The sequence below is a fragment of the Centropristis striata genome, chromosome 20 (assembly GCF_030273125.1).
Source record: "Centropristis striata isolate RG_2023a ecotype Rhode Island chromosome 20, C.striata_1.0, whole genome shotgun sequence".
Classification (NCBI taxonomy): Eukaryota; Metazoa; Chordata; class Actinopteri; order Perciformes; family Serranidae; genus Centropristis; species Centropristis striata.
In genome coordinates, this window is record NC_081536.1 from 32,817,862 (window position 1) to 32,842,814 (window position 24,953).

Sequence of the window (24,953 nt, forward strand, 5' to 3'; positions counted from 1 at the left end):
AATTAATTTCATTTTTTAAATTAAGTAATTTGATGATTAGTTCTCCATATTATATAATATAATATAATATAATATTATTATATATTTTATTATTATATATTATATATAAATTACGTGTATTTTTATATATTCATTTTTAATTTTTTGATCAGAATCAGGAGGGAAAAAAACTTCAGAGAAAAGATGAGTTTTAAAAATGAATTAGCAAATGAGAACACACACACACACACACACACACACACACACAGACACAGACACAGACACACACTCAGACAGTGTGTGTGTGTGTGTGTGTGTGTGTGTGTGTGTGTGATGGTTCAGTGAGGAGCAGTGATGCAGAACTCATCGGCTCTCCTTTCTCTCTGAGCTGCAGGTTGAAAACAAACTGATCCTCTTTATAAACACTTTGTGCATCTTTCAGGACCTTTCATCATCTCGTCACCGGTCGGGACCTTTGACTGGAACGTGTCCTCGTCTCTCACACAAAATTATCTTATTAAAATTTTCTCTTTCTACTGTTTGAACTGCTTCCACACTTTTAAACACCGGTTTAAAACGTGACATTGAGTTTCAGCGCTGAACGTTACACGCAGCTGCACGAGGAGCTTTAATGCACCACTGAGCAGCTTTCATAGGAATGAACAAAGCCCCGCCTCCAACACTGTATCACTTCTCTTCATGCAGCCATGTTGAGGAGCAACTCAAACATGTCTGTTGTGCAGAATAACACGGTAAAAAATGACAAAAATCTGAAAAAAAGGTGGATTTCGTAACTGATGATCCGTTCAAAGACCGTGGGAAAGTTCAAACTCTGACGATAATGTCTGTTTTTACGGTTTCTTTCTGTGATAAGTGGAGGATTTTTGGCAATTTTTTGTTTTAATTTTTACTTTTCAAACCCACTGGCAGGTTTAAAGTGTTAACTATCTGTTTCTAAAGAAATGAAAACAAACGCATCATTATGTAATAATAATAACAATAATAATAAATAATGATCACAACAATAACAACGCTGTTCATCAGGACTAAACCTGCAGCTGCTCTCAGTATAATTCACATTTTTCAGTAATAAACATTCTGCATTCACTGTTTTTCTTCCTCTCAGTCAGAGCTGCTGCCCACACACACACACACACACACACACACACACACACACACACAGTAACAGAGTCAGAGAGACGATGATGATGATGGAGGTGAAGAGGTGACGCAGATTCATGTTGAGCGCTCGGAGGCTGAGATGGAAACAAAAGAGTGGGAGACATACACACACACACTATAACACACACACATATACACACACACACACACACACACACACTATAACACACATACATACACAACGACAATCACAAGCCAAGGATCCCTGAGTGTGTGTATGTGTGTGTGTGTGTGTGTGTGTGTGTGTGTGTGGTACCTTCAGCAGGTCTTTGGGGAAGTCTTTTCCATCGTTGAGTCCCTCCAGGTTGGTGATGAATTGACTGCAGGACATCCTCTTCCCCACGTTCTACACACACACACACACACACACACACACACACACACATTATATTTCTATAAATTAATATTAATGTAACAAACGAGCGCCAGAACAGAGTCAGAATCCTGATTTTCAAGCCGAAACTCTGAAAAACTACATTTCCCACAATGCACTTCATGTCTGTCAGCCAATCAGAGAGCCCGGTTTCTACCTGAGAAAAGTTTGGAACGAAGGATTAAAATGGATGAATGTAAATGTGCCTTACACACACACACACACACGGCGTCGCCTCGGTGACTCGGCGTGCGGCGAGTTCACACTGTGATGCAACACGGATTCATTAGCGCCCGTCTCCATGACGACCCAGCAGCACGCCATCTGCTGAGGGAGCACGCCATGACCGACAACAGAGTTTTATTTTGTCAACATCTATATTAATATTGTCTTATTCAGTCAATTTTTTTTTCATGTTCCCTGTGTGTCTGCTGGGTATAATCAATAATATAACCAATATTATAATTTCAATAATTATTAATATCAGTACAGATATTTTTACACGGCTCTAAAATGATATAAAAATGATAAAAATAATGTACTTTTATTTTCTTTCTTTTATGTTATTTCTCATCAATAAAAGTATTATTGATTTTGCTGATCAGCCACTACTGATTACTCGACAATAACAAGAAGTTATTATCATTATCATTATTATTATAAACAGAAATGATGGACAGAACTTTCAAAATAAGAGCAGTTGTAATAAACCGATTGTTCAGACAGACAGGATGTGGGGGCTTTGTGTTCGACCATATAAGGAGTTCCTGTTCCTGCACAGACATCAGCTGAAGATAAACAGGTTCAATAAACAATAATAAACAATAATAAATATTAAAATCAGACTCACGTTTCCATGAAGGTCTGTGTTCAGCAACATGACGGCACACGTCAGAGTGTGGACGCTGTCTGAGACACAGAGAGACAGACAGGTGAGACACAGACAGACAGACAGACAGATGAGACACAGAGACATAGACAGGTGAGACACGGAGAGACAGACAGGTCAGACACAGTGAGACAGACAGGTCAGACACAGAGAGACAGACAGGTCAGACACAGAGAGACAGACAGGTCAGACACAGAGAGACAGACAGACAGGTCAGACACAGTGAGACAGACAGGTCAGACACAGTGAGACAGACAGGTCAGACACAGAGAGACAGACAGACAGGTCAGACACAGAGAGACAGACAGGTCAGACACAGAGAGACAGACAGACAGACAGACAGACAGACAGACAGACAGGTACCTTCAGTGGACAGACTCTCTGGGTTGCTCTGTCTGTATCTCCTGGAGAACTGAGCGAGGACTCTCTCTCTCTCCTGAGTTTCTCCCATCAGAGCGAAACGACTCAGAAACAGCCTGAACACAACAAAACTTTATTAACAAACCTTAATTAACAGAAAAACTTTATTAACAGCCTGAACACAACAAAACTTTATTAACAAACCTTTATTAACAGAAAAACTTTATTAACAGCCTGAACACAACAAACTGTCAGGGAGTTCTGTAATGAGATGTTTGACAAAGAAATGCAGTGTAGTGTGAAATTGTGTTGTGTAGTTATGTTGAGTAGGTGTGTTGTGTTGTGTAGTTGTGTTTTGTGCAGTTGTGTTGTGTAGTTGTGTTGTATAGTTATGTTGTTTATTTGTGTTGTATGTAGTTGTGTTGTGTGTAGTTGTGCTGTGTAGTGTGCAGTTTTGTAGTGTCGTGTGTTGTGTTGTGTAGTGATTCGTGTAGTTCTGTTGTGTAGTTGTGTTTTGTTGTGTGTAGTTGAGTTGCGTAGTTGTGTTGTGTAGTTGTCTTTAGTTGTGTTGTGTAGTGTGTAGTTGTGCAGTTGAGTTGTGCAGTGTGTTGTGTATTTGTGTTGTGTAGTGTGTAGTTGTGTTGTGTAGTTGTGTTGTGTAGTGTAGTTGTGTAGTTGAGTTGTGTGTAGTTGAGTTGTGTTGTGTGAAGTTGAGTTGTGTTGTGTAGTTGTGTTGTGTGTAGTTGAGTTGTGTTGTGTAGTTGTGTTGTGTGTAGTTGTGTTGTGTAGTTGTGTTGTGTGTAGTTGTGTTGTGTGTAGTTGAGTTGTGTTGTGTGTAGTTGAGTTGTGTTGTGTGTAGTTGAGTTGTGTAGTTGTGTTGTGTGTAGTTGTGTTGTGTACCTCAGGGCCTGGTCGATGGTCAGTCCACTGAAGTGAAAGTTACTCAGGTATTCCTCTGCGACCATCTGACTGAACTCATTACTGCAGACAGGAAGAAGAGCAACCAATCAGAGCACAGAACACATGCTGAATATGTAATGAGGACACACACACACACACACACACACTGACTTCTTGCCGAGGTGTCTCGCCACGTCAGACTTCCTGAAGCCGTCCAGGTTGTAGAGGCGTTTGGCGAGGCGTTTGGCGGCCTGCAGGTCGGCCTTGGTGCCGTTCCCCAGCGCCTCGTCGCTGCCGCCGAGCGCCAGCCGCTCCGCCACGTCGGCCTGCGGGTACAGCAGCTCGGGGGGCCGGTTCACCGGGCGCTCCCTGGCAACACAAACATACACAAACACACTTTATTTGAGGACTTTCAGGTCCTGTTTTGCTGACGACGGTTCCTGTTCTCAGAGTTCCTCCTTCAGAAAGCAGCCTGTCACAACCAGCTGTTTATGGGTTATCAGTCAGAGTCAGAGGGCTTCTGGTTCCGGTTCAGTCCACTTTAACGGTTTCCTGTCCACCTGCTGTCACAGCTGACCTCAGAATATATTCACAGTCACAAGCTCTAATTTTCACTCTATAAACAGTAAAACAGCAGGGACAGTTTCAGAGCAGTTGACCCAGTAAAGAAAGCTCCAGAACAACTGCTTCTCTAGAGTCGGAAAACTAATTATGACGAACGCCTACATAAGCTAGAACCAACCAATAATATCACAGCATACACCTGTCAATCAATCAGTCGGATAGTTAATCATTTGGTGGACAAAAATAGTGAAGAAAATAACATTGAATATGAAAATTAGTCTCCTCTTTACTGACATGCCCACTTTATGCTGATAACCCACGAGTCTCCTCTTTACTGACGTGCCCACTTTATGCTGATAACCCACGAGTCTCCTCTTTACTGACATGCCCACTTTATGCTGATAACCCACGAGTCTCCTCTTCACAGACATGCCCACTTTATGCTGATAACCCATGAGTCTCCTCTTCACAGACATGCCCACTTCATGCTGATAACCCACGAGTCTCCTCTTTACTGAAATGCCCACTTTATGCTGATAACCCACAAGTCTCCTCTTTACTGACATGCCCACTTCATGCTGATAACCCACGAGTCTCCTCTTTACTGACATGCCCACTTCATGCCGATATCATGCAGTGTTTCTCCTGCAGTAAAAATGTGTTACTGTGTCCTCTTGTATGTGAATATTTGTGCATCCTGGGGTCTCTAAACAGTCTGTGAGCTGCATAAATCGGGCAGCATTAGTGTATTAGTGAGTGTATTAGGAATCTTAATTTGTAAGGTAACTTAAGGTATCAAATAAACATAGCAGAGTAACAACATTCCCCTCTGAGATGTACTTCAGTAGAAGTATAAAGTAGCAAAATATGGAAATACTCATGTAAAGTACAAGCGTCAGTTACTCTCAGACATATTTGATAAACAAATAAACAACCAGCTCGACCTGTCCTCCATGCAAATGATGCAACCTGCTCAGCTGCTCAGCCTCGACATCCAAACTTTTCATTCATTAAACATGTTGCAGCTTCTTTAAGAGTCTATTAATAACTGCTGCATGGCGCGGCGTCCCCTCAGGCATCACACTCACTAACTGCAGTTATTTCCATTAAACGCACCGATCATCTGCTGCCGCTGACACCGGTCCGCTCTCCATCAGCTCCTCATCGCTCCCTGATCCGACCGACTCGCTCGCACGGAGACAGCCAGCCGCCCGTCGGCAGGAAGTGAAGTCACAGCTATGAATGAAAGTGGGAAGTGGTGGGACCGCAGCGTGGAGGCTACGTCCACTTCCTTTAATGAAGTCCAACTTCCCCTCGGAGGATCAGCTGCTCAGGTACACACACCGCACTGACTCACCACTTCACTGCAGTACTAATACTAACTAATGTATTTATTATGCACAATAACAAATATATTATTCTCTTGTAATTATTGATGCTTTAACCCTCGGACCCAAACAAGAAGTTTAAGGGAGTTTTTTTAAAACTCTTTCTACATTCTCCTCTCTGTGTCTTCGTGTTTCACTGCAACATATCAAATCTATATAATCTATAAGTCCTGCAGCTCTGTGGAATCAGCTCAATCAGAACAACTCAAACAGTCTTTGTGCAGAATAACACAGTTAGAATTACAGAAATCAGGAAAAAAAAGTTATATTTATCTTATAAATCTTTTTTTTAAAAATGTAATAAAACTGAATTTATATATAAACACTTTTCAAAGTGTCCTGAATGTTGTAAAAAAAAATATTTTCTCCACATATTGAAGTATTGTCATGTTTCCAGCCTCTCCTGTCCTCTCCTCTCTGCTCTGTGTAAACAGCCTCTCCTGTCCTCTCCTCTCTGCTCTGTGTAAACAGATTCTCAGTGAATATTTGTCACGTGACCGTTGGTCTCAGCAGAATCAATCATGTCTTCAGAGTCTCTGAGGAGAATTTATTGTTTTTAACAGGATCTGGTTTATTTTAAATGACACATGGAGAATAAAGAGATTCTGATATAATTATCAACTTTTTAAGACAATTTTTGGTCACTTTTTATAACAGATGATCTGTTCAAGGAAAGTTCAAACTCTGACGATAATGTCTGTTTTTACAGTTTATTTCTTTGCTAAAGTGGATTTTTGGTGATTTTATAAAGAAAACAACTGGGTAAAGAATTATGGTTTTAACGTTTTAAACTGCCGTTTGTTTCAGTGTAAACGTGTAAACTTCTCTAGTCTGACATTAACAGTGGGACAGTTCAAGGACCGTTGGAAAGTTCAAACTCTGACAATAATGCCTGTTTTAGCAGTTTCTTTCTATGATGAATGGAGGAATGTTGAGGGTCTTTTACAGAAATCAAACTTTTTTCGGAGTGTTAATGTGTATATATCACTTTATATCCTGCTGGGTGGTTTAATCTTTATCTCTTTTGAGTTGAAGGAGCAGCAGTAGCAGAGTCCATCACTGCTGACACATCAGTAACGAAAGAATTATCCAAAACTTTTGCACAGGAATTTATAAAAGTGTGTTCTTGTTAATGTTGGTTCTGTATAAAAGTATCTCTAACTGAACTTGAGTAGAGAAGAGTCGTGTTGCGTTCAGGCTCTTCAGACTCAAACACGCCGCGGCGTCCGCAGAGTTTCCTGCTCGACTGTGAGTCCGGATGTTTCTGTCGACCTCATTCACCCGACAGAAATAACTCGTCACTCACCAGGACGCAGGAAGGGCTGCTCTCCCATCAGCCAACGGGGCCGGGACCAGGACAGACCAGGACCCAGGACAGACCAGGACCCAACAGACCAGGACCAAACGGACCAGGACCCAGGACAGACCAGGACCCAAAGGACTAGGACCCAACGGACCAGGACCCAGGACAGACCAGGACTCAACAGACCAGGACTCAATGGACTAGAAGTCAGGACAGACCAGGACTCAGGAAAGACCAGAACACAACAGACCAGGACTCAACAGAGACCAGGACTCAACAGACCAGGACCCAACGGACTAGAGACCAGGACTCAACAGACCAGGACCCAGGACAGACCAGGACTCAACAGACCAGGACCCAACAGACCAGGACCCAGGACAGACCAGGACCCAACGGACTAGGACCCAGGACAGACCAGGACCCAGGACAGACCAGGACTCAGGAAAGACCAGAACACAACAGACCAGGACTCAACAGAGACCAGGACTCAACAGACCAGGACTCAACACAGACTAAGACCCAGGACAGACCAGAACCGAGGACAGACCAGGACCCAACGGACCAGGACCCAGGACAGACCAGGACCCAACGGACCGGGACTCAGCACAGACCAGGACCCCGGACAGACCAGAACCCAGGACAGACCAGGACCCAACGGACCAGGACCCAGGACAGACCAGGACCCAGGACAGACCTGGACTCAGGACAGACCAGAACTCGGGACAGACCAGAACTCGGGACAGACCAGGACTCAACACAGACCAGGACTCAGGACAGACCAGAACTCAGTTCTACACTCAGTCCGGACTCTTCAACCACTCTGACTTCTTTCTTGCAGTGAAAGAAATAAAACTGAAATATAATCACATATTTAAAAAACGTCGGTTTTCTGGAAGCTTTTCAAAAGGTGAATGAAACAGAAAGTCTCTGTTCAGCTGGATGTAGCTCACAACTTATTGCTGTGAAGAACCATCTGAGGATGAACTCTGGTTTTATTTCATCTGCTACAAATGAATCAGTGCTGAATGTCTGTCGTTCTAAATAATGAAATAAAATGACAAATCCCTGTCCACAAAAAAGCCCAGAACAACTGAGACAAATACAACCATAACAGCCAGATTGTCAAAGTGCAGAGATCTGCTTCAGTCCAGCCCAGAGGCTCAGAGAGAGGACCTGAACAGGACAGACACCCAGGGAGCAGGAACAAGCAGAAAGAGTGGGAGACACACTGTTATTTTCCAGGGTGTGTCCCTCAGCTTCATTCATACAGTCTGAAACCACAACACCAACAATATGTCTCACTTCCTGTCTGCGTCTCATTGGTCCCCGCTGAGGATGTAAATCTTTAAAGACAAAGTGTCCTTCCATAACTCAGCTGCTTCTGTCAGACAGACAGACAGACAGACAGACAGACAGACAGGAGGAGGAGACAGAGTCTGACTTAACACTTCTGAAGTTTTAAAGTTCCTCCCGTAGGACAGACACTCATTATCCCTGGACTTCATCTGCAGCTGAAGGGGACAGAAAAGTCCGTCCATCCGTCCATTTATCAGGACTCCTGTGAGACGTTGAGACATCCGTCCAATCAATTTATTTCTCCTGTTAAGTTTTGTAATCCACTAACATATTATCCTTCCATCAGCTGATCAGGATCCATTTCTTGACCTGAGGGTCCAGACATGAGTCTCTAGACTTGAGGGGCCAGATCTGAGGGTCCAGACCTGAGTCTCCAGACCTGAGGGACCAGACCTGAGGGGCCAGACCTGAGGGGCCAGACCTGAGGGGCCAGACCTGAGGGACCCGACCTGAGGGTCCAGACCTGAGGGACCCGACCTGAGGGGCCAGACCTGAGGGACCAGACCTGAGGGGCCAGACCTGAGGGGCCAGACCTGAGGGGCCAGACCTGAGGGTTGTGGGTCCCGACCTGAGGGTCCAGACCTGAGTCTCCAGACCAGAGTCTCCAGACCTGAGGGTCCTCAGTTTAAGTTTTTCTTCAAACAAAACTAACAAACTTGAAGCATCTCTGAGGAGTTTCTGCTCTCCTCCATTTTAAAATGCTATTTTAAGTGACCTGATCTAATAATCAGGTAATTGATAATAAAACACACCAGGATCTGATAATAAACTCACCTGTACACGGCGGGGTAGGGCGGGGCGTACAGGTACCTGTCCTCCAGAGCCCCGCCCCCCCAGCACAGCAGGTAGCTGGCCATGTCTCCGTGGCCCCGCCCACTCTCGGGCTGTCCCCCCGTGATGTCACAGAGAGAGGAGCGGCCGGCGTCCACAGCATCGGAGACGAGGAGTCCCACCGGAGGAGACGCTAATCCAATGATGTCATAACAGCTCGACTCCTCTGATCCGTCTCTTTGTGTTCGGCTCCAGTTTTCCTCCTGCTGCTTCTCCTCCTCCTCCTGCTGCTGCTCCTCCTGCTGATTCTCCTGCTGCTCCTCTTGCTGCTGCTCCTCCTGCTGCTTCTCCTCCTCCTGCTCTCTGTTTCTTCTTCTCTTTATGAATCTCAGTGCCGGCGTTTTCTCTCAACTCCTCAGAACAACTTTCTCTCTCTGCTAGGTCTGATCTCTCACTCTCGTCCATCAGCTGCTTATTTTCCTCCTGTGAGGGAGGAGGAGGAGGAGGAGGTATGTGTTTCCTCCCCCGTTTGACCCGGGACGCCCCTCCTCCTCCTCCTCCTCCTCCCTCTGTCCTCTCCTTCCCCTCTTCCTCTCTTTGTCTCCTCTCTCTGCGTCGAGCTTCCTGGAAGTTTCTCTCTCGACTCTAAATAAAACTCGTCTTCTCGTGTTACCAACTCCAAGCTTTAACTTTTAATTCAATGCCAGAAAAACAACAACAACAACAACAACGGCACAAAAACTTCTTCAAAAAGGGTTTTAAACTATTAAACTTTTTATCAGAACAGAAACCTAATTTTAAAGCTCAACACTTGCTGTGTTATTGTTATTGTTATAGTTTTTTGTAGTTATCTGGGTTTTTTGTGCATCTTTTGGACTAAAATGTGCTATAAATTCTTTTTTTATTCATATTTTTTTTTTTCATTATTCTTATAAAAATAAAACGGTGGTGTAGTGGTTCCACTCCGGCCTGCAGCTCTTCTATGTGGAGTTTGCATGTTCTCCCCGTGTCAGTGTGGGTTCTCACCGAGTTCTCCTGCTTCCTCCAACAGTCCAAAAACATGCACTTAGGTTTAATGGGTGACTCTAAATTGCCCGTAGGAGTGTATGAGAGTGTGATTGCCTCTCTCTATGTGTCAACCCTGTGATAGTCTCCAGCCCCCCACAACCCGAGGAGGATAATGAATGAATGAATGAGTGAATGAGTGAATGAGTGAATGAATGAATTAATGAATGAATGAAAGGATAAAACAGAAAGGTGGTTCAAAGTCAAAGTTTGTTTGTTTACGTGCAAAATATATCTCTTTTATTGATCTTTCAAACATACCTGCACTTTTTATCATAGGGTTAATGTTTCAGTTTTTTTATAGTGCACTATTTTTGCATCTTCGGATATGAAGGAGAGAGAGAGAAAGAGGAGGAGGAGGAGGAGGAGGAGGAGGAGGAGAGAGAGAGAGGAGGAGGAGGAGGAGGAGAGAGAGGGGGAGAGAGAGAGAGAAGGAGGAGAGAGAGACAAAGAGAGAGAGGAGAGAGAGAGAGAGAGAGGAGAGAGAGAAGGAAGAGAGAGAGAGGAGGAGAGAGAGAGAGAGAGGAGAGAGAGACAAAGAGAGAGAGGAGAGAGAGGGAGAGAGAAAGCGAGAGGAGGAGAGAGGAGGAGGAGGAGAGAGAGAGAGGAGAGAGAGAGAGAGAGAGGAGAGAGAGAGAGAGAGAAAGAGAGAGAGAGAGAGAGAGAGGGAGAGGAGAGTTTCTGTGAGTGAAAACTCTTTTCTTCGTTTCAAACTTTGGCTGAATGAATCCATCTGGAATTTCCCTCAAAAGGCTGATAAAAGTGTGTGTGTGTGTGTGTGTGTGTGTGTGTGTGTGTGTGTGTGTGTGTGTGTGTATGTGTGTGTGTGTGTGTGTGTGTGTGAGGTCAGAGGAAACTCTGAAAGCTTCCAGCTGTAGTTTCACTCGTTTCATTCCTCAAATATCTCGACAAGATTCTGTTCAGTAACTTAGTACATTTACTCAAAGTACTCGAGTACTTTTACTGCATTACTACATTTATCTGACCGCTTCAGGTTATTCACACTAAACACAACAAAGAATAATATTAAACAGATATATTCAGGCAACGTTCAAGAAAATCCACCGTTAAAAGGAAAAATTGTTCTTATCTCTAGACCAAAATGGAAAGCTCTTAATTTATGCTTTTTTATATTTTGTTCATGTTTCAGTGTCACATCATTAACTCCACGCCTTTTCACCGCAGGAAGTCACGAAACACAATGTGCCGTTCTCTCCGCACACAACCGCAGAAACCAGCAAATTACAGTTCAAAGCATCTGAAGAACGTTCTTGAACAAAACTTCTCTCTAAAATAAATTTTACAGAATTAAAGTTTGCTTTAACTGTTAAACTCATAGAACTGCTTTCTGCTAAAAACGTGGAAAAAGTGAATGAGCTTCTGCATGTTCTCCTCAGACACACAGAACAAGGTCGCCCTCTTTACCACCTACACAGGACTCAGTGTGTGTGTGTGTGTGTGTGTGTGTGCGCAGCTCAGCTACACGTCACACACTCTATAATTAAACTCATGTGTTGTCTCGCCGCCTGGCAGTTCGGTCCACTCAAATCCTCACACACGTGCATGTAAACACACACACACACACACACACACACACACACACTCACGTTTGTAGTTCAGTACTTGTGAGGACCCTCACTCCCAGAATGCATTTGTCAGGTCCTTCCTCAGTTTGAACCGTCACACAGACAAACAAAGAAACAAAACGCCCCTCGTCCCTAAAATGTCCTCACACACACACACACACACACAAACACACAATCCAAGTGAACATGGACACACCGCGACTCTCTGGCACCATCGTGTGGCCGATCTGTGTCACTGCAGCTCTGTTTGTTTAGTCACAGATTTCATTGTTTGCATCTAAAATACATTGTAAATAAAGTCTGTTACGGCTTCTTTTTACTGTTTACCTGCTTTTTACTGCATTTTTAGTTTATTTATTAATTTAATACTTATATGTTGCATTGTTACTGATGTCTCTTGTTGCTTCACGTCCCTTTTGCTGCTGGAATTTCACACTAATGAAGGAATATTTATCTTTCATCAAACTGAAATCACATCAAGAATAATAAATGATAAAACCTGCTGTTTTAACAAATATCTACTGTATTGCGGAGCAGTCGACTTAACGATTGTTGATGAAGATTTTAAAGTTAAATAGTCATTGTTTTATGATAAATGACTTATTTCCAAGAAACTTATAATCACATCTCAGTTTTTACCGTCTTTAAATTAACTCGTCGCTTAGTCGTACTCAATTTCTTTCTTCAACGATAGCCCTACAAGTATCAATAAATATATAAATGTATAAATAAACACAAGAATGAATAGATCAAAGAAAATAGGTAATAGTTAAATAGGTAAATTAATAAATAGATGCTTAAATAAATGTCAAAATTAGTAAATAAATGCATAAAAAAAAGATTATACTAAATTAAAGCTGAATTAAATAAATAAATACATGTTTAATTAAATATGTAAATAAATAAATAAGTAAATAAATGAATGCACACTGCAATGCTGTCGTTCATATTTCAATTTCGATAAAAAATAGATGAATTCAGTGACACGGATCGCCTGACGAGTTCTCAGTTAAATCACCGACCGGAGAGTCCGGCTTTGATTCCGATACGACTTTCACTCTTCCCAGACGTGTGGAAACAGGAAGCAGGAAACAGGAAACAGGAAACAGGAAGCAGGAAGCAGGAAACAGGAAACGGCGTGGGACTCACCTGGCGCTGCTGTGGAGCGACGGTGCCGAGCTCGCCTTGCGGAAGCCGTCTTTGAGGATGGATCGCCGCCACGTCTCTTTCTCCGATTTGGATCTGACGGGAAGGCCGGGGTCGTCCTTGGCGCCGCCGCGGAGCCCCGCCCCCGGCGCGCTGAGGGTGATCTCGGAGCGGGACGTCTCCGGCGGGGCGGCCGGGTCCGGGCGGGCCAGCGGGGCGAAGCTCAGCTCGATGATCTGCTTTGCGCTCTCACAGATCTGACTCTGAAAAAAAACACACAAACAAGTTCAACAGTTTAGAAAAGAACAATAACTAATAACAATAAATTAATCATTTTGTTTTCATGCTATTTTAAATGTAATTTCCTTCTTTTTTATTTCTCACTTAGTTTTTATTCATATAAATCTTTTTCTGACTGAACATGTTGAATATATTGTTACTATATTGTTTTTATAAGTTGTGTTAGTGCACTGTAATATATTTCATCTAATTATTAAGTATATGTATTAATTATAAGATATTTTAGGGGTTTTCAGTAGGCTGTCAGTGCACAACAACATACAGTAGCTAATACAATATTTTTTTTTTTCAGTAGGCTGTGTCAGTGCACTACAACATATTTGATCTAATTTATTTTTATTTATTATTCTTATATATTGAATATATGTTAAGACGTTTCAACATAGATGATGTTATTTATGTTGCTCTAATTTATTTTAATTGTATTTTTTTATATTATTGATATAAATTTAGACATGTATTTATTTTTTTATTGTTTTTCTGTTGAATAATATTAAATATAAATGTTCAGGAAACGTTCAAGAAAATACACTGTATAAATGTTTTTCATAAATCCTCAAAAGAGAAAATGTTTTATCTCCAGACCAGAATTTATTTTACTTGTAACATATTTGATCACAGGAGCTGTTCTCCTACCTGGATCTCGGGCGTCAGCGTGGGCAGGTCGAAGGTGAACACGGACGTGGAGCCGGAGGTCAAGAGGTCGACGCTGTCCAGGCTGCTGTACGAGGTGCCTTTGGCGCGGTGAGACTCCATGATGCTTTCGAAGTGCCGGCTGAACGAGTCCAGGTTGCTCTCGGAGGGCCGGCGGGGGCTGCCGATGGAGATCGGAGACTTGAGGCCGCCGTGCGAGTCCGATGCCGCCAACGGCCTGAAAGTAAACAAACACCATCAGGCGGTCAGGGCCGGAAGCTCTGGACTAAACCGGCTCCGCAGCAAGTCAGAGGAACTGGAAAACACACCAGCAACATAAAAGGTGCACACAAAAATTACCACACTGTAAAAATTAAAAATTAAAAAAGATTATGAGCAAAAGTTTCCAAAAACTTATCATCAAATAAGTTATTTAACAGATAATTTATTTAAAAATACAGATAATATACAGTTAATATGTATTCAAAAATATGGAAGTGTTTTTTACAAGGTTTTTTTATTTGAATAATACCTTAAAAACAAAATCTATAATGTCCCATTATATTAATTTCCAGATTTCAACTTCCATTTTATGGTTAATATTTTTAATAAAAGTAATTATTTTTTTTCTTTTTTCTATGGTACTGTGTAAATACAGTAAATACCTGTAAAATAACTTTCTTTGTTATTTTACAGCGTAGGCCCTGATTTGCATCAATAAACAAGATTTATTGTCTGAAAACGTGCAGATCAGGTGATTTTCAGTCTGTAAGAAAAACAGTAAAACGTCTGTCAGCAACACTTACAGTTGACAACTGGAAGTTATTTCACAGATAATAACTTTAAAAATACAATTAATATACAATGAATATCTGTAGAATAACTAAAGGTTTTTTACTTTAATATGACGGTAATTTTTTACGAAAGAAAGTTGCTTTAATTTTACATTCAGTAATATGATGCATATTTTTTATGTTTTTACAGAGAATTAAGCAATTGATGAATACTGTAAAACAAAATATAATGTCCCATTATATTGATCTACAGATGTCATCTTCCATTTTATACGGCAAACTTCTGTTTGAAACATGGAAATAGTTTAGTAGAAAATGTGGAGAAAACCTTTTTTTCGTCCAATGATACTTTCAACGACCGTCGGAAAGTTCAAACTCTGACAATAATGTCCATTTTTACAGTTTTTTTCTACGATAAACGGTCGATTTTTGGTTATTTAAAACAACTACGTTCCGAGGGTTGAATCCCTTATTGTCGTTGTCACTGAACTTTAAAAATGAGTAAATCGTGTACTATCGTGTAAACACTGAGACTCTGAGCGATACACTCTCTCTTAGATAAAAGACGCTCCTAAAAGCTGCAGAACATGCCTGAGAACTGTCATATTTTTAAGTTTTCTTCAGTATGAAAGAGATCCAGTGATCGGAGTCTGTACATTCAAGAGTTCACTGCAAGCTGGAGCTGCCGAAAGGTATTTCTGCTTAAAAAAATGTTGAACTTCCTGTCTCCACCTCCTAAAGAAACTTGAGAATATGATTATTATCAGGGACCTCTTACCCCTTCAGCACCAGACTGAAGACCTCGTCCTCCTCCTTCGTGGCTCGTTGTCTCTGTCTGTCTCCCAGCATGCGGACACTGGCCCAACTCACCACTCCTTCCTCCTCCTCCTCCTCTTCCTCTTCCTCTTCGTCCTCCTCCTCTTCCTCCAGCTTCCCTCCGCCTGTTCGAGGTTTCGGTGAGGCGTCGGCGGGGCTGAAGCTGCAGTTTCCCAGAACGCTGCGGTGACTCCCAAAGGCCGAGTCCGCCTCCTCGGCTGCCTCGGCCTCCGCCCGCATCACCTGCACAACAACAACAACAACAACAACATGTTTATCTTCGACATTCAGACGAGATGAAGACGTTAAATGAGATCGGAGGACGCCACGCCACCTCGTCCAGGTCGGTCTCCCTGTAGCACCGCAGCGGCACGGCGTCCAGATCCGTCTCCGAGTATTTGAGGGTTTGGCGGATGATGCCCGTTTTGGGGGTGGAGCCTCGTGGGTCAGGGGTCACCAGCTCCACCTCGACCTGCCGGACCACGTGATGCGACAACTTTGGACCCTCGCTGTCCCGCCCCCTCCTCTGATTGGCTGGTTTGAGGTGGAGGGAGGAGGGAGGGGTGGGGCTGGGTGAGCCGCTGGTCGGAGGCGTCGTGGACGGAGCGTCTGCAGGAGGAAATCATTCATTAAGTGTCTGAAGCTCAAGAGATCCCAACAGGGATCGAGCGGAGATACATCTCTATGCAGACGATACAGAAAACTGCAACTATTTATTGGAGGTGAAGTAAAAAAAACAACAAAAATGTCTTATACAAATTTTTTTTTTTTAAATCAACTGATGGGAAGTTGAAGATAAAGTATCCTGCTTCTTAGAATTTTAACTTCGTGATGTATTCAGTTACAGTTTTATACTCGCTGACATATCGGACTCCAGGCGGCGGATTCTTCATTACTTTTATATGATTTTGAAATCATTAGACAACAATCTTTGTACGGGCATTTAAAAGAAAAAAAATCAGCCGTAGACACTGTAGTCTCTACAAAAGGTCAGTAACATTACTCATTTAATAATAACACAAGGTTTAACATTTTTAGAACAAGTAATTTCATGAAAATGTTATGGGTTTTATTTTTGTTTGCTTTTTAAAAAGAGTAAAATAAGCCAGAGAAGATGTTTATTCTGGGTTTTTTTTAATTTGTCCTAGATTCGTCTTAAAGTACTGATATTTAAATTTAATTTCTTGCTCCTGGTTTCTGCGATCACGTGACAAATATTCACTGAAAATCTGTTTACACAGAGCGGAGAGGAAAGGACAGGAGAATACTTCAATATGTACAATATGTGGAGAAAACTGATTTTACATTAACATCCAGGACACTTGTGGGCACTTGGAAAAGTGTTCATAAGTAAATTCTGTTTTATTCACATTTTTAGAAAGTTATTTATCAGAGAAGTTCAACTTTGTTATGATTTCTGTCATTCTAACTGTGTTAATCTGCACAAAGACATGTTTGAGGTGTTCTGAGAGTGCTGATTCCACAGAGCTGCAGGACTTATAGATTTATAGAGATTTATATGTTGCAGAGAGGAGAATGAAGAGTGTTGTTGGTTCAGAGGGTGGAGCAGCAGCTAACAGCAGGTGGACAGTGGTAGTAGTGTAGTGAGAACAGCTGATGTTAATCTGCAGATAATTGGTTTAGAAGAAGCTCCCGAAGCTGCTTGTTTACTGCAGACAGACAGAACGGCTCTATGACGGCTCAACACCAACACAAGCCACACTTTATACAGTTTTATAGATTGTATTTTTAGAAATTTTATTTTATATATTTCTCAGTGTAATGGTGCAATTTCATCTGTTGAGCCTGTCTATATTGTTCCTAATTTTCATATTTCTTCTTGTTTAAATTGTTAAAACTTTTATATTTCTGTTGATAATTATTGCTTGTTTACTATAATTCTGCTGCTGTAACACTGAAAATGAGACTTTATTTATCCTGCAGGGTGATTCACTGCAGGGGACTTTGTTTTTGCTTAGTTTCTACTCTCTTTGCTCCGAGTTATTCTTTCCAGTTTTGTTTTATCATCTTTATTAACCCAACAGAAAGACGTGTGAGTGCAGATTCAAAGGGAACCTTTGCTGCAGCCGCTCTCCGCCGGCCCTCCGAACAGGAACTCCCACTTGGCTCGGGCGATCTTCTGCGATCGCGAAGACGGAGCCGCCGCCGAACCGCCGTCCGACTGCAGGAGGAGAGAGAGAAATTAAAGCATCAGCTTCACACAGAAATAATCAGTTATTACAAATTACAGCTGTTAGTGCACGTGTGTTTGTGTGTTTGTTCTGTGTGTCACAAACTAAACAGAAACTTCCTGAAGCTTCACTTGTATTTAGAATTAAACTTTCATGTTATTTAACTTTTAAAGTGTCACAGCTCAACAGGACAGAGATGCAGAGAGAGCATCAAACACTCACTTTAGTTCAAAGAACAACAGAGGAGACTTCATAGCTTAATGAGTCATCAGTAGTGGTGAATAAAACAATCTGGAAGCTGAAGAGAAACTGTTAACGTTAGACCCAGAAGTGCTGCCAAAAGCCTCATGGGAGACGTGGTTCCTGATTGCTGACTCGTTCTGGATTTTGAACATGAAGTTGTATACAGTGGTACATTTACTTCAGTACAATTTGAAGGTACTTGTACTTTACTTGAGTATTTCCATTTTATGTAACTTTATACTTCTACTCCACTAAATTTAGCTGACAGCTTTAGTTACTTTTCAGCTCAAGATTTAACATGAAAACATGATACATTTAAAGTGATTAGACTTTTTTTGTAATAAACCAAATAAAAGTATATTAAGTAGTTAAAATGAGCCCTATCTTTCCAAAATTAAAACGCTGCTTACATAAACGTGCATCAATAATAATTAATTAAAAATATATTTAGAATATAAAAATTCTGCAGAACGAGTACATTTTCTTTTGATACTTTAAGTACATTTTGATGCAGATACTTTTGTACTTTTACTTCAGTAAGTTTTGAATGCAGGACTTTTACTTTAGAGGAGTAATTTCACAGTGTGTTATTAGTACCTTTACTGAAGCACTGAAGAATTATTTTTCCATGCAGGTTGTATGACAAACTTTTCGGCAGGGCTGTCAATTTACTCTCTGAGCTCCGGGGACCAAGTTCTGGTTGGTTCCGATTAGTTCTGATTGAAGAATATTTAGATTTTTTCAAGAAACACAACAGTGCTAAGTGAAGTTGTCTCTTCGTGTTTTGTGGTAGATGTTTGACTTTTAGTCTGTGACTCTGTCAGCCTGCAGAACTTCCTATTCTACGTTCAGAACCGACCAGAACTACGACTCCGGAGCTCAGAGAGTAAACTTACAGATCTGCAACAACTACTATGCTGACAAGTGTTTGAGACAACTCCATGTCCAAAACCCTGACCATGTCCAAGTACCTTTAATGTTTGTTTCAATGACGAGGCAGAGGAAAAGACAGTAAGTCTACGTTGGGAAAGAAGTTGGAACTGTTGTTATATATTTATTGTTATTGAGAAGAATGTGACAATAAGTCATGACGTGACGTAAAGATTCATCGATAGAGAACCTCGCCCTCCACACAGATCCAAAACATTCACCTGGTCTACATCACTACCCCCCTGCCCCCCCGCCGACCTGAATCCCTGAGCCGGCATCTGCCGTATCGTGGCTGGACTGGCTCGAGGTTTCCGGGGACAGACTGTCGTTTCTGTCCAGCTGCGAGTCTCCGAGGCTGCCTGTGACTCCGCTGGAGCTCTGTGAGGAGGTCCCTGCAGCCCCACTGTGATCCTGGACCTCCTCCCTCTCGTCCTTGGACACATTAATAACGGGCGTCCGGTACTTTGATCCCTCGTCTCCTCCGGCCTTTCTGTGGTTCTTCTGTGTGCTCGGAGTGTAAACTCTAGAGGTTGACTGTCCGTAGTTGTCTTCGCAGAGTTCGTCCCCATCCCGGACCGGTCCGGCCTCCCTCCACTGCTGGTGCCTGGAGGTCCAGCTCACAGGCGAGGACTCCGTGTTCTGGCTGGAGAGAAGTCTCCTGGAGAGTTCCGGGCTGTCCTTGAAGCACTCAAACTGCTTCCACTCCGCATCGGGCGCTTTCTGGTCTCCAGTGTACTGTGGTGGCTGGTAGCGGTGCAGGGCGGTCAGGTCCGTAGTGGGTGACGAACCCCGCTGATGCCGTGGGTCTAAGACCGGTGACTGAGAGGTGGCTGCACGCTGCAACCGGGCCGGCGCGGCTGGAGATGCTGGTGAAGAGAGGCCTTTCTGGGGTAAGAGAGGTGAGACACGTCCTGGTCTGGTTTGAGGTATTGCTTTGTCTGTTTTCCGTCTGTGGTTGTCAGTGTGCAGAGGCTCAGGGGAGCTCCGCCCATGAAGAGTGGCGTAAGGCTGCGATTCTCTCAGGAAGGACCCTCCCATCCTGGGACTCTCTGATCTTAGGGACTCCGCTTGAGAAGGTGTTGGAGAGGGACTCCGCCTTTCAGCGAAAATGGTGGAAAGTTTGGTAGCCTCCACAGCCAACAGGCAAGCCACCTCAGCGTTCGGAGACGAGGAGACGCTTCTCCTGCTGCTGGTGGGGCTGACTGCATCACTGGCTCTGCTGCTGCAGCGTGATGACCTGTAGGGAGTTCTGCTGGGTGAGTTATCATTAGAACTGAAGCGTGTACTGTCTGTAGCATTGTGACTGGCGCTGGCGATATTAGTACTATAGTTATTATTAACACTGTGTTGGTAGCCAGTTCTGGAATGGTTGCTGGTTGGGATCTCATGCTGGATGTCTGTGGGTCTCCCTGCAGGTAATGGTGGTTGAAATTTACTGGACAACCTGGGGCTCTCGTCCCCGCCCCACGGCCTCTGCAGGCCTTGGGGTGGGTCATGAGAGTGAAGCACTGAGGTTGGAGCAACTGAGTGGGGGGAGTACCCGGTGTGGGCACACAGGTGGTCAGATGCAGGACTTCTGGGCAATCCATTCATAGAACTGCGGCAGACTCCCCTGTCCAGCTCCTGGAGCTGGGCCTTGGCTGGCAGGGTGCGGGTGCTGCGGGGTAGGACGGGTGACCCCCCCCAGGACCTGCAGCGAGGGTAATGGTAGTGCCGAGGCAGGGTCGGGCTGCCGTTCTCTGGGCTGTGACCGGCAAATCTGCGCCTGAGTTCTGGGGATCCGAATTCCTCCAAGGCTCTGTAGGTAGCATCCCTGGCGACAGCGTCTGGGATCGCCCTCTGCAGGTAAGGCGAGCCCTGTGGGGACTGGACCCGGGACAGGTTAGGGTGACCGGGGTACCGGTCGCCCTGTCCTGGCTGCCCATTGTACCAGATTGGGTCACTCAGCCTCTTCCGGAGGTGGCCTGGCAGCAGCTGCCCCTCCATTCTATGAAGAGGATTATCCAACTCACTTTGGCACACAGAGGTACGGCGACCCCCCATGCTGTGAACGTTGGCTTTTTCTATGTAGCCGAAAGTCACTACAGATGTCTTCCCATCGGCTCCCTCCGCCTCTGGGGGCCCGTAGGACATGCGGCTGTTGGTGGGTGTGCAGGGTACATTCAGTGTCCCAGAGGACGTAGAAGATGGCGAGATAAGAACCCTTCCTCGGCAGGGATCCATGTCAGAGGTATTGGGGCGTCCCGGGGAGCCGTGCCGGCCTGTACTGGTCGTTCCAGGCGCAAGGACCTGGAGTAATTGACCAAAATTGTCATGCAACACATCCTGCCGCTGGAAGTGGGTGGGAGACCCTGTGGCATCAGGGTTTTGGAGCTGAAAGCTGACCGAGTGCCTGGAGGAAGACTTTGGGGGGGGCAAGCTGTGGCTCCCAAACCCACAGTGGTGCTGAAAGCCCGGGGAGAAGTCCTGACTGCGGTTGGGGCTCGAGCTCCTCTGGGAGTGAGGGAGAACATCTGGGCACTGGAGCATCAGATGAGCAGTCCCATCCTCTCTTATTCCTGGCACCTTCCCTTCCTCCTCAGCAACAGACCTCACCTCCACATACAGGTGGAGGACTTTACCTGCCTGAGACATGTTGGCACCTTAAAATGCCCTGATCTTCCTTGTTCTTTGGACCTTTAACAGTCCCTCTGCCCCCTGATGCACAGCAAAGTGCCAAACAGTTTGATGAAGGTCAGAGGTGGAACTGGACCACCAGGTGTGTCCTCCATCTGCTCATCTTCTCTTCAGCCTGCAACAGGAAGCAGAGATGGAGACAATGTTAATAACACAGTTTATTAGCGAGAAATTCATGAAACAGCAGAATCAGTCTTCTCATTTCTTTCTCACACATTCAAACATGTACAGGTTAAAGTCGTGTTTTCTGATCCAGGACAAAACAAACAAACTGTTGTGGATAATAAGTTACTGGTTGTAAGTTAACAACTCTGAAACAATTAAACCGCACATCAGCCATGAACATACTCCGTCTTGTTCCAGATATCACCAGTAGTTATTGAGAGTCAAATAGACTTTTCTCTTAAACATTTGACAGCAATAAATGTCATTCTTGTGTTCTAAACGTGTGACAGAAGGAGGTTTTCCAGTCTACAAGCCATAAACCTTTGACAGTCCTCCAATGTCCTCAGACGAACCGGTTCACATCAGAAACCAAAGACCTTGTGTTTTATTCATCACCGCACAGAGCAAGTCAAACACTGTGTGGTTTTAAAGAGAGGTAAACAAAGGGAAATCTGGTCGACTAGGCAATGACTTTCTCTCTCGTTCTGAAGCTTTCAGTTCAATCACTAACAAACTGTCAGAGTATCATCTGTCCGTGGAAACCAGTTCAACCAAATGCTCAGTCAGGAAGTTCTTGATGACTGTAGCAGTGTGTTTATTAGATTGTTTCAACATGCACACAGTACAATATGCAACTAAAGAAAGGGAAGTTCCATTGGTCAGTAAGGAAGACCTCACAGACATTAAAGACAATCTTGGGGTGTTTAAAGAGGGTTCAGTGGTCACTTAAAGACTTTTTAAAGGCCACTGGGAGGTTCTACCAGTCCTTAAAGGGGTTTTAGTAGTCAATGAAGAAGTTTAAGTGGACACTGAGGATGTTTCATGGGTTCTGTTAGCGGTTTTAGGGATCCCTAAGGGCCTCAAAGGGGTTCTTGGGGTCATTAAGGAAGTCACTTTGGATGTTATAGGGGGTTTTGTAGGATTTAACAGGTTCTAGTGGCACCTAAAACACATTGTGGGAGTTGATTTGAGGATGTTTTGGGGGTCCTTTAATGGGTTATTTTCCACTAGAGAGGCTGTAGACGTTCTTTAGGGTGTTCTATGGATCCTTTAAGAGGTTCTACTGCCACTGAAGACATTGTAGGAGTTTTTAAGGATGTTCTTTATTAGGTCATTTTCCCCCATAGGAGATTTAGGAGTTCTTTAAGATGTTCCAGTGGTCATTAAGGAAGTTCTAATAGACATTTAGGACAATCTTGGGGTCTTTTCAGAGGCTTTAAATGTCTCTAAGAGGTTTTAGGATACTTAATAACAACTGGGAAGGTTCAAGCAGTATTTAAATGGGTTTTAGTTTTCATGTAGGAGATTTAAGAGTCCTTTAAGATGTTCTAGTAGTCCATGAAAACCTTCTACGGATTCATGAAGAAGTTGAATTGGACACTGAGGATGTTTCATGGATTCTGTTAGTGATTTAAGGGATCCCTAAGGGCCTTAAAGAGGTCACTTTGGAGGTCATAGAGGTTTTGTAGGATTTAACAGGTTCTGGTGGCGACTAAAAACATTGCAGAATTTTCTTAGCATGTTCTGGGGTCCTTTAAGAGGTTACCCTCCACTAAAGGGGTTGTAGGAGTTATGTAAAATGTTCTAGATGTGTTCTATCCTTTAAGAGGTTCTTTAAGCCAAAGCAGTAGTTCTTTAGGAGGTTCTAGCAGTCTTTTAATTTTCATGTAGGAGATTTAGGAGTACTTTAAGATGTTCGAGGGGTCAATGAAAGGCTTTTATGGATCCATCAATAATATAAAGTGGAGACTGAGGGTGTTTTATGGGTTCTGTTAGAGGTTGTAGGAGTTCTTTTGGATGTTCTGGGCGTCCATTAAGAGGTCATTTATCACTAAAGGGGTTGTAGGAGTTATTTTTAAAATGTTCTAGAAATCCTAAGAAGTTCTAGTGCCATTTAAGCCAAAGTATAAGTTCTTTAGGAGGTTCTACGGATCCTTGAAGAGGTTTGAGTGCCACTGAAGACAAGATAGGAATTCTTGAGAATGTTCTAGAAAAACTTTTGAGGGTTGCAGTGGTCACCTAGAAGGATCTAGGAGTTATTTTTAGAACATTTTAGAGTCCTCTCAGTCGTTCTAGTGGTCATTGAGTATTTTCCAGACGACCTTTCTGAGGTTCTTTAGGTCCCTCGAGACGTTTTAGTTGACACTGAGGATAATCTAAGGAACTACAAGAGGTTCTAGCGGCCCTTGTGGAGGTTTTAGGAGTCCTTAAAGAGGTTCTAATGGTCTAATCTCAAACTTTAAGTTGGGTGTAACTTTTATTTTCTACCCATCTGTAAATGCTGTAAATAAAGATTCTGCTGCTCTGGTGCTTTCAGGCCTGTGATGAGGTCACACCAGGAGGTAATTACATGTCCATTCAGGCCTTTGGCCGTTCTCCAACATGGAGGCAGGAACATGTGGGCCAGCGGGCGCCAAGTGACACGTAAGACGAGTTAAAGGAGCTTGGAGGGTTTTCAGGTGAGCGATCGGCAGCTCACTGAACTCATCTTCTTGATTTTATATATTATCTGTGGTTCTGTTGCTCTGATTATCTGACAAACAAACAGTTTCATAACATCCAGCCACACACTCCTGAATGAGCCCTCTGGTGATCAATAAACACTTTGTTTAAATATGGTTCTTCTATTCTAGATTATACGGTAAATGTGCTGCAGCCTGCCTCAGTGCATCAGGAACAAAACTGAGTTTCTGTGCAGTTTGTTGATGGAGGTCAGCGGTCTGATCATGAGGAGAGTCTGAAGTCACATGAACACACACACACACACACACACACACACACACACACACACACACACACACACACACATTCTTGTACTTCTATCTTTGTGAGGGCCCTCATTGGAACAGTGAATTCCATAGCAAGGTTATAATAGTTTTGGATTTTTCATTAGTTTTAGTTTTAATTTAGTTGTGAATTTTTGTTTTCAAATTCAGTTAGTTTTAATGAGTTTTTAGAGTGAGTTTGCTAGTTTTAGTTTAGTTTTTATTAGTTGTAGTTTTTTGTAATGGGGTATTTGTTGGGTGGGAGATTAAAAGAGGTCACAGTAAATTTTGCCTTTATTTCCTTTGTCTGATCCATCTTCATTATGTATGAAAAAAGTTGACAAAGACGAAAACGAAGGACATTTTCACTAAAATTTTAGTTAGTTTTGTAACCACACAATACAGTTTCAGTTAATTATCATTACCATGTAACCGTTAACCCTTAAAACAAAGTCTGAAATCTCAAAAAAGCCTTTAAAGAAGTGAGGACCGGCCAAAATGTCCTCACTTTGCAAAAATGTCCTCACTCTGTTGGTTAAAAACTTGTCCCGGTCCTCACTATGTAGGAAGTACAAGA

At 43.2% G+C, this 24,953-nt stretch overlaps 1 protein-coding gene across 1 annotated transcript in view; it reads right to left on the reverse strand.

The window, feature by feature from the left end:
- psda (pleckstrin and Sec7 domain containing a) overlaps positions 1–14,132 on the reverse strand; it is a 32,009-nt gene extending 17,877 nt beyond the window's left edge. The window contains exons 1-7 of the mRNA XM_059323938.1: positions 13,799–14,132; positions 12,866–13,125; positions 3,855–4,052; positions 3,684–3,764; positions 2,787–2,899; positions 2,385–2,443; positions 1,418–1,507 (exon numbers count right to left, since the gene is read on the reverse strand). Of these exons, the coding sequence (XP_059179921.1) occupies positions 1,418–1,507; positions 2,385–2,443; positions 2,787–2,899; positions 3,684–3,764; positions 3,855–4,052; positions 12,866–13,125; positions 13,799–13,918 (921 nt within the window). The 5' untranslated portion in view covers positions 13,919–14,132. The remainder of the gene's footprint in view (positions 1–1,417; positions 1,508–2,384; positions 2,444–2,786; positions 2,900–3,683; positions 3,765–3,854; positions 4,053–12,865; positions 13,126–13,798) is intronic.
- Between the last annotated feature and the right edge of the window lie 10,821 nt (positions 14,133–24,953).